The sequence below is a fragment of the Aulonocara sp. 'chitande type north' Nkhata Bay genome, linkage group LG17 (genome assembly GCF_057382095.1).
Source record: "Aulonocara sp. 'chitande type north' Nkhata Bay isolate Kocher_YH1m ecotype deep benthic linkage group LG17, A_spYH_male_GT1.1, whole genome shotgun sequence".
Lineage (NCBI taxonomy): Eukaryota > Metazoa > Chordata > Actinopteri > Cichliformes > Cichlidae > Aulonocara > Aulonocara sp. 'chitande type north' Nkhata Bay.
The window spans coordinates 30,848,013-30,864,819 of NC_141360.1; the positions used below are offsets into that span (position 1 = coordinate 30,848,013).

A 16,807-nucleotide genomic window follows, 5' to 3' on the forward strand; every position below is an offset into this window, starting at 1 on the left:
GAGCAATTATAGTGCATGCCTATGCTGTTTCACACCCTAGAAACCCATACACACACCTAAACATGCCTTCATTTGTGCATCTATGCATGCCAGCTGGAAAAAGGACTAAAGTAATTGGAAGCAGAAGAGTGCGTGAGTTAGAAATAGATGGGTTTCCAATTTAGCATTCTGTCATTTTATTTATTTTTACATTTGTATGATCAGTAATGAAAGTAGCAGTAATATGTCCAATCAATTACAATGGCAACATTAAAGGCATCCAGGTAGACCCTTGGAGAAAGTTTCTTCCCTGTTTTTATAGATTCCACTCAAAAAAAACAAAACAAAACCTGCTGTGTTCATATTTTTTATATATGTATTCACACTGCATCTAAATAGATCCATGAGAACAGCCTATTAATATTAAAGAAGAAGCATCTCATCCACTCTAACAATATCAGATGCAGATAAGTACATGTGTAGTTATCTTTTGCAAAATCGGTCGGAAAAAATGTCATAAATATCAATCACCCAATCAAGGATGAAACACAATCAAGGTGCATCGGTGTGTTTTTTTACCCATTGTTAGGTATAAACACAAACTGGGACACAGACGCATGCCAACTGTCACAGATTTTCCTCTGAGAGTCACTATCGGGTCAACTGAACAGCTGCTCACCCCCCCTCATCCAATCAGACAGGAGCAAGGATCAAGAACCGAGCATAACTACACGCCAATTAAAGAACCTTAAATTAATCCAAGCAATCAAGCCTCCTCTGTATTTTTCTCTAGCTACTCCTTGCTGACAGACTGAATGCCATCCATCACATTGCTGCCTGTTTCTCTACTGATTAATTTACTATAAGTGAAAGTGCTACAAGATTGCTATAAGAAGGGGGTTGGGGGGGATAAATCTAGAGTGAACAAATCACTGTGGCACTGAATGAAAAATAAAAGCCTGAGGGTATGTTAGCGTGGGAAAAGAAAACAAACAGGTCCCATTTCTAAACAGATAAATAGCCCAATAATGGTTGTATACTTTAAGTTGTAACGGTACATGTAAGAGCCACTGTAGAAGGATAATATATCTCAGAATAAATTACAAATCTATTTTAATCTACTGGCCATAAAGACATGGTAAAGTTAAACTGTTTCATATTATTCAAGCTCCTCAGACAGATGACTAAAATATTCCTAATTATTCTGCATAGCTTCATTTTATTTACATCTGTTTTTGTACACTTCATTGTCAGATATCGACTGCATTTCTTTCATCATTGCTGTTGCCAACTAACCTGCAGTACAGTCTGGATCTTAGCAGAGACATCTGCTTGCTCGTACAGCTTGATGCCCTCTTCTTGGGCCTGCACCCCGATGTGTTTCAGGTGGGTAAGCACCACACTGTGAGCCTGGGCCACTGCCTTGAACTTATCGAACAAGAGCTCAAGCAGTTCCAGCAGAAGCCTGCAGAGGGAGCCAGACAGAGCAGAAAGGAAGAGAGGAAGAGAAGGGAAGGGGTCAGGAGAGTCAGGAGTAAATAGAGACACGGGGAGAGGATAGAAAGGAGAAAGTGAAGTACAATTACAAAAACTTCAAACAGCATTAAATGGTATATTTAATTGTTTTATTAAAAAATTAATCTGCAGTATAATGTTTATTTAATAAGCATTTCACAAGGATCTTTATTGTCTATACAGGAACTAAAATAGACAACCAGCATTACTTCTACTGGGCACTTTATTTGTTAGGAAAATGTATGTCTTCCGCAGTAAATCACATGACTTGAGATTTCCATGTAAGTAAAATAGAGAGCTACAGGTGTTCTAAGGCAGCTTGTCAAGGTTATAGAATTATTTCCTACCTTTGACAAACAATCCCCAAAAGTCAAAATACACAGATTTCCACCTGTGAAGACCACTCTGTCATGTTTGCTTAAGCTTCACAATTAAGAAAATCCATTAAAACTACTGCGGAACAGTGAAAGGTTTGATAATAGTATGATCCAGGTTTCAAATTATCTTTCTCTAGTATGACATTAAACAATACAAGTACAAGTACAACAAGCTACTGTGAGGAATGTATGCAAATGCTTTATAACATCAAGGGTGAAAAAAAGCTCATCTAAACTGTCCAAAACAGCAGAAAAATAACATATAGCTAATAACAGATAATCTACCCATGAAAAAGACCATTGAGACCACTTCAAATGACCAATATTCCAGGAAGCCGTTTTCATTTACAGTTTTCCATTTAACCGGGACTATAAAAAACAAAAAGAAAACAAGTGAGCTTCCCAGCCTGGACTCAAATGAACAGGCACTCTCATTACTTCTAAATGGCTCTGACTGAAGAAGAGAGCACAGCCAAAACCAAACTGACCTTCCACTTGATCTGAGTGCTACAGCCTGGATGGTCTCATCTACACTAATGCTTTCATCCAGACTTTGCTACATCTAGTTTCTACACAAGGGCAAAGCTTTCAAGGTAAAGAGGGAACACAGGTTACATTAGTTGAGCGTGAATGGCTTCCTAGTGCAACCAAGCTAGGAAGTAGCAGTGTTAAAGTTAAATTTAATCACTATTTGTCTAACGTTGGTCTGTCGGTACTCTCCTCTGCCATTTAATTAAGTTTTATTCAATTGAAAGCAACAGAGAGATTTTGTTTTATTGCAATTTATTTCAGTATTTTGTAGCTTGTCCGTTTTTTGTAATGTTACCATCCTCAGAGTTTTGGGAAGCAGCCAAGATTTTCGGTGAAGGTATAAAGGAAATAGAGAGGCAAGATGCATGTTTCAATGGGGACCATTTTGGTTGGTTGTCTGTCACTACACCCACAGTAACACAAGCAAATGTTATTAATGGAGAGAAACAGAGGAACAAATAACTATGAGCTATAACTCCGTGACACAAAGACAGGGACCTTGAAATGCCAATGACTCTCATGTATAAACATGAAAGACTGACAACAAAACAGAAATGTAAGATAAATGATATATGATCACCAATCTCCAAAAATATAAGCATAAAAAAACTACATAATCATGCATACATGCATAAAGTTGGGCACCCAAAAGTTACGGCTCTGACTTTGACACTGCTTTTTTTGTTTAATCCCCAAGCACACTCTAACCACCCCGGCCCTTACACCCACAAACACACCTAGCTACGTGTAGACGGACAAACAAAGTGTAAACAGTCCTCCTCATTATCTCCCAGTGGAGTCCAACCTAATCCATATTGTCTGTTCTTTGAGACCACACTTCTCATTTCCTCTCCCGATCGAAGTTGACACACACGGCTGATGAAGAACCAGGAGAAATGGCAGGGAGCACACAAAGACGTAAAGTCCCCAGGACTGCATGTGTTTCATATTGGAAGGACAACAATAGTATCCAAATTAGATTACCATCAGGTTGGTGCTAAGTCACAGATAATTTAATTATTGTTAGAGGTCTAAAGAGTGTCAAAAGGCTCCTCTTGAGATATTAAATGTACCAGGTTATCTCAGTCATCCTGCTGTCATAGACAAATGGACACACAGAGCAAAAGTTGATTCACGTGGAATCAGTCTTCCTCTAGATGATGGCAAGGACCACTAAATGGGAAAAATGAGTCCAAAAAAAAAGTCCATCCTATGTTCACTGTGGTTTTCCTGTTTTGCTTTGTTTTGTTTGTTTTCTTAGTTTGAATTGAAAATACTGTTATTAATATTCTGTGTTTTATTGGAAAAAACATCCTCACTTTAAATCAGTTTTCTTAATTGTTTATTCAGATTTCATTTAGAATCTACTATGTAATATCAGTATCAGTATTCACCTTATTTACCACTATCATCCCATCAGCAAATAATGATGGAAGAAGCTGATGTTTATTTGTTATGCCCAGTAAATCCTGCAGTCTTTTTATCTCTCATCCAGTAAGAGAAATTTGTATTGTTATTGTTATTTGAGACACTGAAACGAAGACTTGAAAAATAGAAGTTTTTGATTCTTTTTGTTGTTTTGTTTTGTTTGTTTGTTTGGTTGGTTGTTGTTGGTTGGTTGGGGTTATAACAGCAAACAATACACCAGCAGCCAGAGATCATACGTCCTCCAATCCACGAACACATGCACTGGCTATTAACTAGCTGTAATTTTAAACATAAGTATTGCAGTTAGCCCAGAAGCTCAAGAATCACTAAAACCTTAAGAAATATCATTGGATTAGGGTCATGACTTTGGTGCATGAAGACGGAAGCTATATGAAGATTATCTAGATGCAGGAGTTGTAAAGGAAAATAAACTTTCAGTGAGGTGGTCAGTGAGGATGTGAATGAGAACATAAACCTCCAAGAGCAAGCCACACACTGCTGTTTATGCTATTAAGCTCTTAAGTGTTGCCTGCTAGTCTGCTGTACTATAAAATATAGTGTGCAATATTCAAGACCATTGTTCTCTACAATTGGTACATTGGTTGGAGTTTCCATAGCAACAAGCATTGACTTTAAATTGAAGTGAGCATAGGGAAAACTAGGTGTGTACGCATCCAAATACAAACACACACACACAACCTCAAAGTGTTAAATGCTCACACACGTATACTCATGAAGGCAACTTAAAACAATCAGCAAGCAGCAGAACTGGAAACAAGCTACATGGTAGCCTATTACACTGAGGTCAGACAAGATTCAGTAGGCAACAGAAGAAGTAAGGCAGACAAGGCTGGAGAGAACATCCCTGACAGAAAACAAGACGTTCCTCTTAAATGGTTCAGGATCAGTGGACTGAGACCTGTGCTTCTCAAGTCTGCTCACTGTATGTGTATGTCTGCAGGAGCTGACGTGACTGCTTTTAAAATGTAGCAGCCCTCTACGGCAGGTGTGAAATTGTTTGTGTGTGTATGGGTGTGTTTAGCCATGACTTGTCTACGTTTAAAGCAGCAGAGTATCTGTTTTCATGGTCTAAAGCAGGTGTGTCTGCAGTCCTAGCCGCTACTATGTTTCACACCTGGTTGACTGTCTGACTATGAACACTATGGGACTGCATTCTAAACACACTGACTGTTGCCTTTACTGTCAGCTCTAAGTATAACTTAAGGATCCACTCTATGCAATAACAAAAGTGAATGCTGACTATAATACAGTGAATATTAGTATAATTAATATAATGTTGGGTGCTTCCCAAAACTCTGAGAATGGTAACATTACAAAAAACAGACAAGCTACAAAACCCTGAAGCTACCGCATCAACAGGAATAGCTTTTACCAATCATTAGGGAGGGAGGCCACATTTTATTCAACACCTTAAAAATTGAGGCTAGAAAAATATTATGACTACAGAAGAATAAACAATGGGATAAATGATGGGAATGCAAGTGGGAGCTTTGTTAGTCTTTTTAAGGTAAACAACAGTAGCTGCACATTGTTATTTACACTGACCATTTTGGCATATAGTTCTAATGCTACTTACCATCCCTATCAGGCAAACATTATCATTTCAAAAGGACTGCTTTCATCTTTCCACATAACAGGTTATAGTTCCCCTTTTATGCCCATTTACTGTCTGAAACTCCCTTCCCCTCCACATTTGCTATTTAACCCTTTAAAGTCTGAAATATGATCCAACTGCCAGAAAATTCGAATTTTCTGAAAATAGAGTTTATTAAATCATCTGAAAAATTGTTTTTTTTAATCATTACATTTTAATTTCCATATATGACTTTTAATTTCTATTGTATGTGCTAAGTATGCCTTTTTTTAAATGCTTGAAAATGTATTGTGCAATTTTTGTGCAGTTTAAGGGATTAATATTAACCTTCAGCTTCATATTTTCTGATCTGTAGCAAATCTCTTTCGTCAGTTATTCTTCAGCAGTGCATTACGCCATTACTTTACCTTGGCTGGCTCTCCTGGGCCAGGTTTTCTCCCCTTTGGTAAGCATGGTCTGCTATCTGAGTGGTAGACCTCTTGACAATCTGTTTCAGCTCAGGTTCCAGCCGTTCCATTATGGCTTTAATGGTCTCTGGAAGCTTCTTCAACTTGGCCAGAGCCTAAAGAAAATGAACAATATGCCAATATTTTTACTTCAACCAAATGACAGAACAAAACATTAAGTTTACAATTAATAGCATGCGTCATGTGTGTGCACATGAATGTACCCTGATAAGGATGCCCATGAACTCAGCACTGTTCTCCTCTGGGTCCCCCTCAGTAAGGTCTGACTGGTTTAAGTCCCGAATATCTTGCTGCAGTTCATGCACTATAAGAGGTATACCCATACAGACACACTTGTTACCATATGGTGTACATTATTATATTTGTACAAGCACAAAAGATCCAATTATTTCAGTGATAGATAAATGTACAAAAATAATCAAGAACAACAAATAAATTCAGTTTTACACCACTTCGTTATCTTTTAAGAACACACAACTGCACCTAACCCCACCCTAATCCCCCTTTCATCTGACTTAGTAGACAAATTGAGAAAGGCGGTATCGAGTGATGCTCTAATTTCCATTAGATGGGGCCTCCCAATTCCCCATCAAAGCACGTTAAGAGAGTTAATGTTTATGGCAAGTTAATGGACTTTGGGTGTATTTCCTCTTTTCAGCCATTGCAACTGTAGTTTGTGTAATAATTATGACAATTATCATCTACAAATGAGGTGCTCTAATGCTATTAGACAAAATGGCAAGCTAGGGCATTGATGGAAGCCCGTTGCTGTGTCGTGACCACAGTTGTTAACATGACGGTATATAGGCACTTACTGCCTGCTGGCAGCTAATTGCCAGTGTTCTCTTTGCATAATATTGAGAAAACTGTGGTTTAGCTATTACTTAGAGGCCTACAGCGTGGGAGACTTGAGCAGATATTTAAAATGTATTAGTGGTAATTTGTACATTTGCGTATTTATGTTTTTTGAGGTCATGACATACACATGCATGCTGATGAGCTGGGCAGAGTAAATAACAGTAGGTGGAGTAAATGACATGATTTAAATGGTAGATGGCTACCTAGGAAATGCTAAACACGCAAAAGAAGAGGAAGAGACAAAGACTGAGAATGACTGAAAGAACCACTTTATAAAACAACTGCTGAATGGCACAGAAATGTTGACTGTACCATACCTTTCAGGGAAACCTTGCCCACAGATGGTAATTATATGCTAATGTTGTTGTTAATCTGTCAGTTGATGCAGCAACGAGATAAAAATGCCTTTGGTATGTACAATATGGTGCATTGTTGCCTGGTATCCACAGAGCTAAAAACAACACGATGAGTTGCTAACTCAGAATGCCAAGAGTGGGTGTTGGAGAGAAAAAAAAGTGCCAGGCTTAATATAAAAACTCAGAAACACCAAGGGAACACCAAGTTATTGCTGGATTAACTTTTTTCATTATCTTCTTGTTTGCGTTCCTCTGTGCTCTGCCTGGAAGGAATGTGGCTCTGACTGTACGCCCCTACAACCAAGAGAGGATTCATACATTTCTGAATACAGTCTACATTATCAGTCTCTGTTACGGCGCTGGTTAGCAGTTTGAGGGTAATAAATGCTGCTCCCTGCTGTGAAGGCACACATACTGGGTGACTAATGGTACAGGTAGGGGGGCAAGATGATTATAATGTTAGCGAGAGAGATATATGTTGTGATCATAGCTGAAGAAATGTGGGTGTGAGCCGTGTATCTCTGCAACAAGACATTTGTGACATGTTTAGTCTTTTGTATCAAAGTATGGATCAGTGGTTTCTGTGTGCATTCAGTGTGTACGTATCCATAATGACATGCAAATGGATGTAATTCAGTGCAACACTAATGACTTCATTATCACTAAGAATATCAGCATAGTGAAAATAGCATAGCAGGATAAAATTCACACGCAATGTTTTTGGATGAAACCAATAAAACTGCCAGTTGATGTCTTCCTTTCTCTGGTTTTTCTAATGTGTTCAGTTTTAATCGAGGGAAAGCATATGATTTATGGTTTTTCATGAAACCGTGTTCTACCTACGACTTTGTTTTCAATATATCTTTTCAGCCAACACCCTTTATTTTTTTTCCGTTACTGCCTCTTCTTCCCTTCCTTATTATGATCTTAAGATCATACCACTGCTGGATCCAGGTGTGCTAAACTGAGATGAATCCAATAGCTTGCGTGGGGTAGACAGGCTGCCGACATCTAACACAGGTATTGGAGATGCATCTTTGGCCATGGAGCTGTGAAGAGGAAATAAAACACCAAAAACCAAATCCAGGCATTAAATGGGTCTCGCATAAATATGTGACAAAGATACAAAAAGTTTAGTACGTGCAAAGAGAAATACAAATGCTAAACCTCCTCTTCCCTAATGAAAACAATCTACTACTAAAACCAAAAGCCTTGCATCTCTGGGTGGGATTGGTGCTGCTTCCCAATGAGTCATTTATCAAGCCTTAAACCGGAGGTGGAAGCAATCCAGGTCCTTTAAGTCGAACAGTATAAACACAGTCTGCCTGCTAAGTGGGTGGGGTGTATGGAGGCTGGCTTGTTGTTAGAGGCGACCTAATACAGGAGGGCCAGGACCTGTCACTTGCTGACCCTCAGTAATAAATCACTGTACCACACCAACCCACTGCCACCATAATTATTGCACCTCACACACACACAGAATCCCTACCATTGAACGCCACAGCATCAACCGTGTTTTCAAAGCCATTGTTTTGCATTATACCTAATAAGCTGTCACAAAAGGAAGAACTTAAATTATTCTCCTTGCTGCTGCAAAACCTACCATCTCATTCATGTGATCAGTGGTGTTCAAAGAGAAACTGTATATGTTGTGATACTTTCAGTAATTGGCAATGGACATTGTTTCCCAGGTTTAAAACTTGGTTTGTTCCCTGGAAACCAAACATTTTATTTTTATATATATATATATATATATATATATATATATATATATATATATATATATATATATCGGATGTCCTTACAGAGGTACCCATAATGACTGCAGAACACCTAATTAGTTACGAGTAAATTACTGCTGTTTGGCTCCAACAATAAACATTTGCAATGCTTCTCATTCTTTTGGATCTTCCCAGCATACTGTACAAACAATGAAGCAGAGCAACAAGTTATATGAGGGAGGTCTAATTGTTTTTTTGTCTGTAATGGTCTTGGTTTCCATGCAGTAAATAATTGGCAAGTTGTTCTTGGTTGTAGCAGCAATGGGATAACTTATAATGAAGGCACATCAGTATGATTTCAACTTTGAAAAGTTTAGAAAAACACACTGTAAAGGCTACATTTCTGTTGACTACTTAACAGGCGAGTAATAAAGGCTTTTGGTGCCTTGGACATTTTCCAGCGTTTCATTCTAACACTGTAATGATATGTGTAACATTCTTCTGCATGGGCAGCTATATTGGAGCAAGTATATGAACACCAATGTTTATCATGTAAATGAAATGAAAACTGACATTTTTGACCACAAGTCAAGCAACTGTACTAAATGTAAGGCCTTGCACTCATGAATTAACAATAATAAAACAGTCCAATTTCTGTTCAAACAGAACATGGCCCTTACCCTGGAAGCCTAGCAGCATTTTTGTCCCTGTTTTTGTGCCCCAGGCGACTTGTGGACTTGATGTACAGATGGCGGTGCAGCTCATCAATGAGCACCAAGTGTATGTTGAGCTTCTTGGTGTGGAGCTCCAGGCGCAGGTCTCCAAGGCCCTCTACTTGCAACAAGGGGCCTTCTAAGGACTCCACAGCTGTCACCTACATATAACAGATTACAGCCAAGAACCAGTCAGACAACCTCTACCAAAAGATAGCTGTGTCTGGTATCAATGTTTTGTACTTGAAAGAAGGTGGCAGAAAAGACAAGTCAAAAGTGGGGGCAGGAAAGAAATGACAGAAGCATCTAAGCTATATTAAGTATCCCCTCATGTTTCTACAAAACTACACACTCAAATTATAGGCAAATTGCCAACAGAAATTTTTACTGGGAAATTGAATGAATGTGGCCATCGCTCCTTGGTAAGAAGCATCTGCCCAGATTTGCTGAGAGGGCAACATCATTGTAATAGCAGTCCAATTGTCCTGTCAGGTTAGGAAGTCTTTAAAATAAATGACACTTAATCTCAGAGAAACTTCCTCGGAAGGAGGAAGCAATAGTGAAGCTGGTGAATAAGTGTAATCATTTCTTTTCATTTATATATTTAATTGAGGATGATTTTTTTTGTATCCTCCAAAATATAAATAAATTAGTAAATAAAGTATCACCATGTGCTCCTGATTCATGACCTATATTTAGCAAATGTCATGTTTTTTCCAACCTGCTCTCATAGTTCATGAACAACAGTTATGTTTTCATGATTAAATATGCTGGTCTACATGTGTGTTAACCTATTTTATGTGCATATCTGAGTGCATTTCAGGGGCAGCAAACCAACAACCAAATTCACTGCCGATAATATTTGATTGGCCAGGGCAGGATAGAAGGGAATGGAATGGGGAGAGCTGAGCAGACTACAGGGCAGGGAGCATGGGTCAAGTATGTGTTGATGCAAATGAGAGCCACATTAGTGAGAAGATGAGATAATGCACTGCGTGATCAGCCTGCTTTGGCTTAATATAATGTCTGATTATCTGTGTATGTAATTGTATGACTGTAAATCATTTAACGTTTATGTGTTTGTGTGAGAGTCAGGGGTGGGGATAGGGGTAGCGGTGGTGGGGATCTCATTATCATTGGGCTGGGATGACAGAGGAAGCCTGGTTAACATCATTACATTAGGGGGCTAGGCCTGTCACCATAATGAAGAATATGAAGCCTCTTGTGAATTTGCTAAGAAGCCAAAGGAAAGGAGAGGAGAGGAGAGGAGAGGAGAGGAGAGGAGAGGAGAGGAGAGGAGAGGAGAGGAGAGGAGAGGAGAGGAGAGGAGAGGAGAGGAGAGGAGAGGAGAGGAGAGGATTTCTACAACCAAAGTCAGTCTGGTTTTTAACCAACCCCATGGGATCTAAGGCTGCCATTCAATAGTACACACAGAGCATAGTCTGAATTCTAATTGTCAACCCTTAGAGATAAGCCTCAAACAAAACCCAGGCACACACAATGTTGAAGAGAATAAGCTATGGTAGAATAGTGAGAGAGACAGAGAAATTATCCCCTAAAAATCATCTCCCCTCCACCATCACACAGGATCTTCCAAGTACCACAACAAGACAAGACGTGAGGAGGCATCTGGAGAAGTAACAACAAAACTCAGATGTATACAGATGTATATATCCTGTGAAGGCACTTTGACAACCACAAACTGTAATATTTGTGGGGAGGGAGTCTCATTTAAATACCATAATTCTGCTTTTTTTATGCACAAGTAATTACTTTAACAAAAACAAATATAATCCCACTAATGTAGGCTACAAAAGGGGTGATATCAAGATGAGGAGAAGATGGTAGAAATCTAAAGGACCGTGACTTCATATCCACTTATCTCATAAACAGCAAATATATAGCCTCAAAAAGGCTGATATTCAAGGTAACACCCTACATTTCAATGCATTTGAGTCAATTGACAATTCCCCTATTTATTTTTTTTAATATATCGTGCATAATTCATCAAAATATTTTTTATATCAAATACATTAGATAGGCTCCAATACTTTGCTTGCATCTCCTCTTCACATCCTGGGAGGGGCTCAGACATGTGGAAGAGACTTAAGCGAAAGATGGAGTCACATTAGTATAATTATGAGCACCCTTTTAAAGAGGGTAAAAATAAGGTAAGATTAAGTTAATTCCTACAGACTCTACTCCTGGTGCAGTACAAGGTGTGATCAATACACAACAATTAGTGTACACTGATTTAAACCTTTTTATTCCCCCTTTGAGACCATCTTCTCTGGCTGTCCACACCTAAATTTCAAAAAGTTTACTCGGGAAGAGGGATGTGTTTCTGGCTACCACCCAGGAGTTTTCAGAAATTTTTATCTCAAGAGTACGTACGGTAGTTTCTAAGTACAAAAGCGATCAGATCAGAGATCAGATCTATGACCAGGGTCATGCTTGCTCATGTTTTCAACACTCAAGTGGTTGTGGACCTCAGGCATCTGAGGTAGAACATCTGGGGTTAAAGACATGACTTGCAGTGCATGCTACAGTTTGTGAGTATGGCTAAAAGAATTGCACACAATCTTCACTTAACAGCTTCCTTAGTTGACAGAATTGCTTTCCTTTGAGTTTCTCTTCTTCTAAAAAATAAAAATTAAGTTGAAGGAACACCATTTTAAAACACTGGACGGGATCCATTGAGCATCAGCAGAGCCATGTTTGCGAGCCTTCCGCTGAGAAGTTGTGCAAATCTATATAACTCCACACCAAAAATCCACAAAGTTGAACTTGATGCCCAAATCTATCTCAGGTTTGAGTTTTCAATCACTACTCCATGAACTTTTTGACCAATATTTTTTAACAGTTGAGCACTGATAAACATTATATTCACAGACAAGAGTTAGATGATTGTCAGATGGTTAGAAATAACAGGATAGTTCTTATGTAAGACTTGCTCATTGTCTATTGATCTTAAATATAAGCTGTCTGCCGGCCTATCACCTTGTGCTGAGATTGCTGTTTGACATCTAGGTGTCCAGTATCTAAAAACATAATTTCATTTTAGCTTACACGGTGCATTTATTTCATCATGTCAATAATAAATCATGTAAAATTAATTTAAAGTTTGGTGGAATCATTCAAATAGGTTATTTCAAGGTAATTCATTTTATAAACATTAGTAATGTCCTTGGTCAGAGTCTCGTTTACTTAAAGTGGGCTGTTCATACATAATTCATCCCTGAACTGCATAAATATGTCAACCGAGCCAAAGGTAAGAGTACATCCAACACCATTTTGATATGTAAAAGTAAATAAAATGCCATCATCCTGATCAAGTAGAGCACATTTGACAAGAGAAGAGACAGAGGCAAAGCATCCAACTGACTGTGAACTTTCCACAACCTTTTTGAAACATGCTGTACTGACTGAGCACAGGCTGAATGAAGTTCCACTTCTTTCCACCCCCACAAAGAGGATTTTTCATGGTCCTATGGGTGCACCATCATTCTTCTTTTTTCCTCCTCCTCAGATAACCCCATTCTAGCAAACTAATTATTACCAAAGTCTGGAGGCAGGCGTGCGGGGGTGACAGAGGAAGGCAGAGAGAAAAAGGAAAGAAAGGTAAGAAACAGAGAGATCACAGAGCTTGGTCGTTTAGTCCTCAATGCCATCTTTCAGCTCCCCTGCTGCGCATACTGCAAAACATACATCAAAAGACATGCGTACACGCAAACATACACACCTGCAGCGCCCTAACTGATGTGGGTTGCACCCACTGGACTGTTCAAGGCTAGAAAGAGGTTCTTTTAAGAGATGAGAGGTGCCAGGAAATCAATCTTCAGCAGCAGCACTTCATAAATACTGGTGTTTATGTGTGCATACTGTGCACACCATGGGTCCCTGCTTGATATGTCGATAGAAACAAGACAAAAATCTCTTCCCTTTTCCATTTCTCCGTTTTTCCATCCATAAAAAAAAACAAGCAAGATCAAACATGTTTTAAAAAAAGGACATATTTCCCACCAATCTTTCTGGGTTTTCCATTTTTAAACACTGTATATCTCACACATATTAAGGCACAAGATTACACTTCTACGAATCCCATCTTCAGCCATCACTCTACTCACCAGCATGTCTGTGGCATGAAGGTAGTGCTTGCTTGCCATGTAAGTTTCCAGGCGTTGAGGGACCTGCTTGATGCTTTCGATCTCATCCAGCAACTGAAGAACATGCTTGTGCTCGATGCCTTCTATCCACAGCTTCCTCAACTCGTCTCTTTTACAGTGAAGCAGCATCTTACAAGACAGGAGGTTCTCCTTGACCTGTAGGACAGATTGAGATGTCCAGTGACACAAGCCATATTCTAAAACTCCATATAAGTAGGCATTTGATGACAGTGGGGATGGAAAAACAAAACTTTCTTTTAACAAGAAGAAATCTCTGGCATAAACAGGTTAAGGGAGGGTTGCTTACTGCTTCAACAAGCTGGCGTAAGGGGAAAGAAAGCACAGAGAGACAATGCATTTGTCTGCCATTTACAGTGTTTAAATTAAATACTGCCTTAGACGCTCATCAACAGACATACATTTTTATTAGGTGTAGGCGTCTTTGAAGAAGAAAAATGAGCGAGACACTTCCTTAACACAGTCATTATTTCTCTGTAGTTATTTTTTAATTTGTTACATAAGTGAGCTGAATGTATTTACAATTAAGTTAAACACCTTTTACACCAACACAATTGTTTTCAACTGTGGCTAATCAACTCAGTGGATTTTAGGTTGAAATTAGGCAGTTAGGCAGCTAACCTGGGACCATACAGCAATTAGAATACAAGGAAAATTTCATTAAATACACTTTTAATGGCAAAGCACAGGTATAATAAAGTGCAATAATAAACAAAAATAATTACAATTGAACTCAATTTATTTATTATACAGTCCTCTTGGTGTGCATGTCAATTTTTACAAATCTACAGGTTATTTTTCTCTGCATTATACTCTCGGTGAATCTCCACTAGCTGATCACACTGGCAGCTACTGCCCACAGGAGGTTCGGGGAAACTGAGTTTCTGTGCTGTCGGTACAGTGATTTCCCCAATCACAATACCTACACTAATTCCCTAGAGTGATTCCCCACAATGACTGCTACAGCAATGATAGTGGGGAAAGACATGGACCAGCAATAATACGGACCAGCTCATTAAGCTGTTACAGAGGGTTGCCACACTCATACTTCTAGGACCACACCTTGACTACACTGAAACCTCAGGACTTTTCAAGTGGACAAGGGAATTAATCTAAGCATTACAAAGAAATGTAGCAGAAATGCACTAGTTGTGATTGAAAAGTGGGGCTATCCTGGACATTTTACTGTAACATTTCTGTCGCCTGAATATTGAACTGCTAGCTGTTGAAATGCATCTGTATCATTTGGGAAATTTGTCATCACACTGTACCATCACAGCTAGAGTTTTGAATGGCCAACAATATACGGTTTGACTTATATGGGAACGTGTTGCTTTGGCATGCTCTTGAAAGTGCTTGACATCAATTTTTGATGTTTTAATACAGATGGCGATTTTTTTTCCCAAACTTAAGCAGAAAAATCATACCACTGAGAAAAAGACAAGTAATGCTCATATTCACATCTTTGGGCATTTTAGAATCATAAATTAACTGAATATGTGTGTCCTTGGACTGTAGGAGCAAACTACAGCACCTGGAGAGAACTTAAGCAGGTACAAGTAGACCATGAAAGTTCAGTAGTTTAAAGACAGGACTATATCCACACATTTTGGTTGCATTAGATTACGCCTGAGAAAAAGCAGCACTGAGGCATTTAACATCATTCTGCTGATTGTAAGAATACTGACTTGAGCTAGATGCTGTTAAGTGGGCAATATTAGTCTTAGAAACTTCAAAAAAGGTTTTAAAAAAAAGATAATACTGACATAAGAAGTAGTTTTGATGAATAAAGAGATAAAGGAAAATGTATGAAAACAATATTTTTTTGTTAATAACAAAACTTGGTGCCACCATTCTGAAGTCTATCTAAAAAAAACACGAGTCTATGTGTGTGTACATCCCTCTCCAATTTACCTGTTTGATCTTGTTGCGGGAGCTGGTGATACGCTCTGTGATGCTCTGGTAGGTCCTGATGGCAGTGGTGAGTTCGGCATAATGCTGAACAATCAGCTCGTCTAAATCCCGATCACACGTCTCGAAAGCCTCCTCCAGACGACTCTTCTCAGTCTCCCTGTCCTGCACATCATCGCTACTGGATAGAGTCCTGCATCAAACAAAAAGGCAAGGAAGAAATATTTTAACCCACAAAGGGAATCTGGGGGAAGCATTGTTGTTTAAGAGAAGACAAAAGCATCCCTGAATTCAAAAATGGAAATTGTATTTGAAATCCACCTTACAGTTGAAAAAAGAAAAATTAATGATATATCAGTAAGAGTATGGATTTTGTTATATGCAATTACGTTTGTGCTTTTCATACATTTTTTTAGGCAAGACTAAAACTATATATAAAGTAAAGAACACAGTTTCCTGTATTACAAAACGGTGGCGCTATTGGATAAAAATGAATAAATAAAATAGTGTGTTGCATGTGTAACAATGGTGGTTGCAACGACGATTGCGATGTGTGCCTCGTTTATCATGTTTATGTTTTTTCCTTCGTTATGACCTGCAGAGAAAGTGTTGTGAAGTCAATTCACAACAATTAGCAACTTATGGTAAGAGACATATAGAAAATCCAGCCTACCAATAAACAGCACCTTGCTTTGCCACGATTTTTTCTCAATTTCTCGTCAATATTTATTAAGAAAACAGTCGCTTTCCAAATAATGGTGAATAAACTTTAGTCGTAAGTAATCTTGGCTTGAGCAAAAAACAAAATAACTGCTATTAAGATTTGTCCATATACTAACTCAAATAAAATAGGTGAGGTTTAACTCTCTCCATTTATTTAGCAAAACAGGAAGGATGTAGCTAGCTAAAATGTAGCCTTAGCATTAAAGGTAGCTGTCAAGCCATATCTGAGAACAAATGCAAGCACAGTTCAAGTGTCTCTGACGTCTTACCCGCACATATAAAAAAAACTTAACATGTCTTACCTAATGACAGAGATGAGAAGACCAGAAGGGTCTTTGTTTTTGCTAACTGCACTCCTGTATCTCCCTGTATCAGCTGCCATTTTTCCAGCTGCGGCACTCAAACAGGAAGACAGAACCGCGAGGCTAC

General features: G+C 38.7%; 1 protein-coding gene across 1 annotated transcript in view; it reads right to left on the minus strand.

The window, feature by feature from the left end:
* Positions 1-16,807, minus strand: part of exoc4 (exocyst complex component 4) — a 146,493-nt gene extending 129,686 nt beyond the window's left edge. Inside the window, exons 1-8 of the mRNA XM_086268783.1 lie at positions 16,681-16,807; positions 15,659-15,848; positions 13,688-13,882; positions 9,528-9,721; positions 8,066-8,175; positions 6,116-6,216; positions 5,853-6,007; positions 1,276-1,444 (exon numbers count right to left, since the gene is read on the minus strand). Of these exons, the coding sequence (XP_086124909.1) occupies positions 1,276-1,444; positions 5,853-6,007; positions 6,116-6,216; positions 8,066-8,175; positions 9,528-9,721; positions 13,688-13,882; positions 15,659-15,848; positions 16,681-16,760 (1,194 nt within the window). The 5' untranslated portion in view covers positions 16,761-16,807. The remainder of the gene's footprint in view (positions 1-1,275; positions 1,445-5,852; positions 6,008-6,115; positions 6,217-8,065; positions 8,176-9,527; positions 9,722-13,687; positions 13,883-15,658; positions 15,849-16,680) is intronic.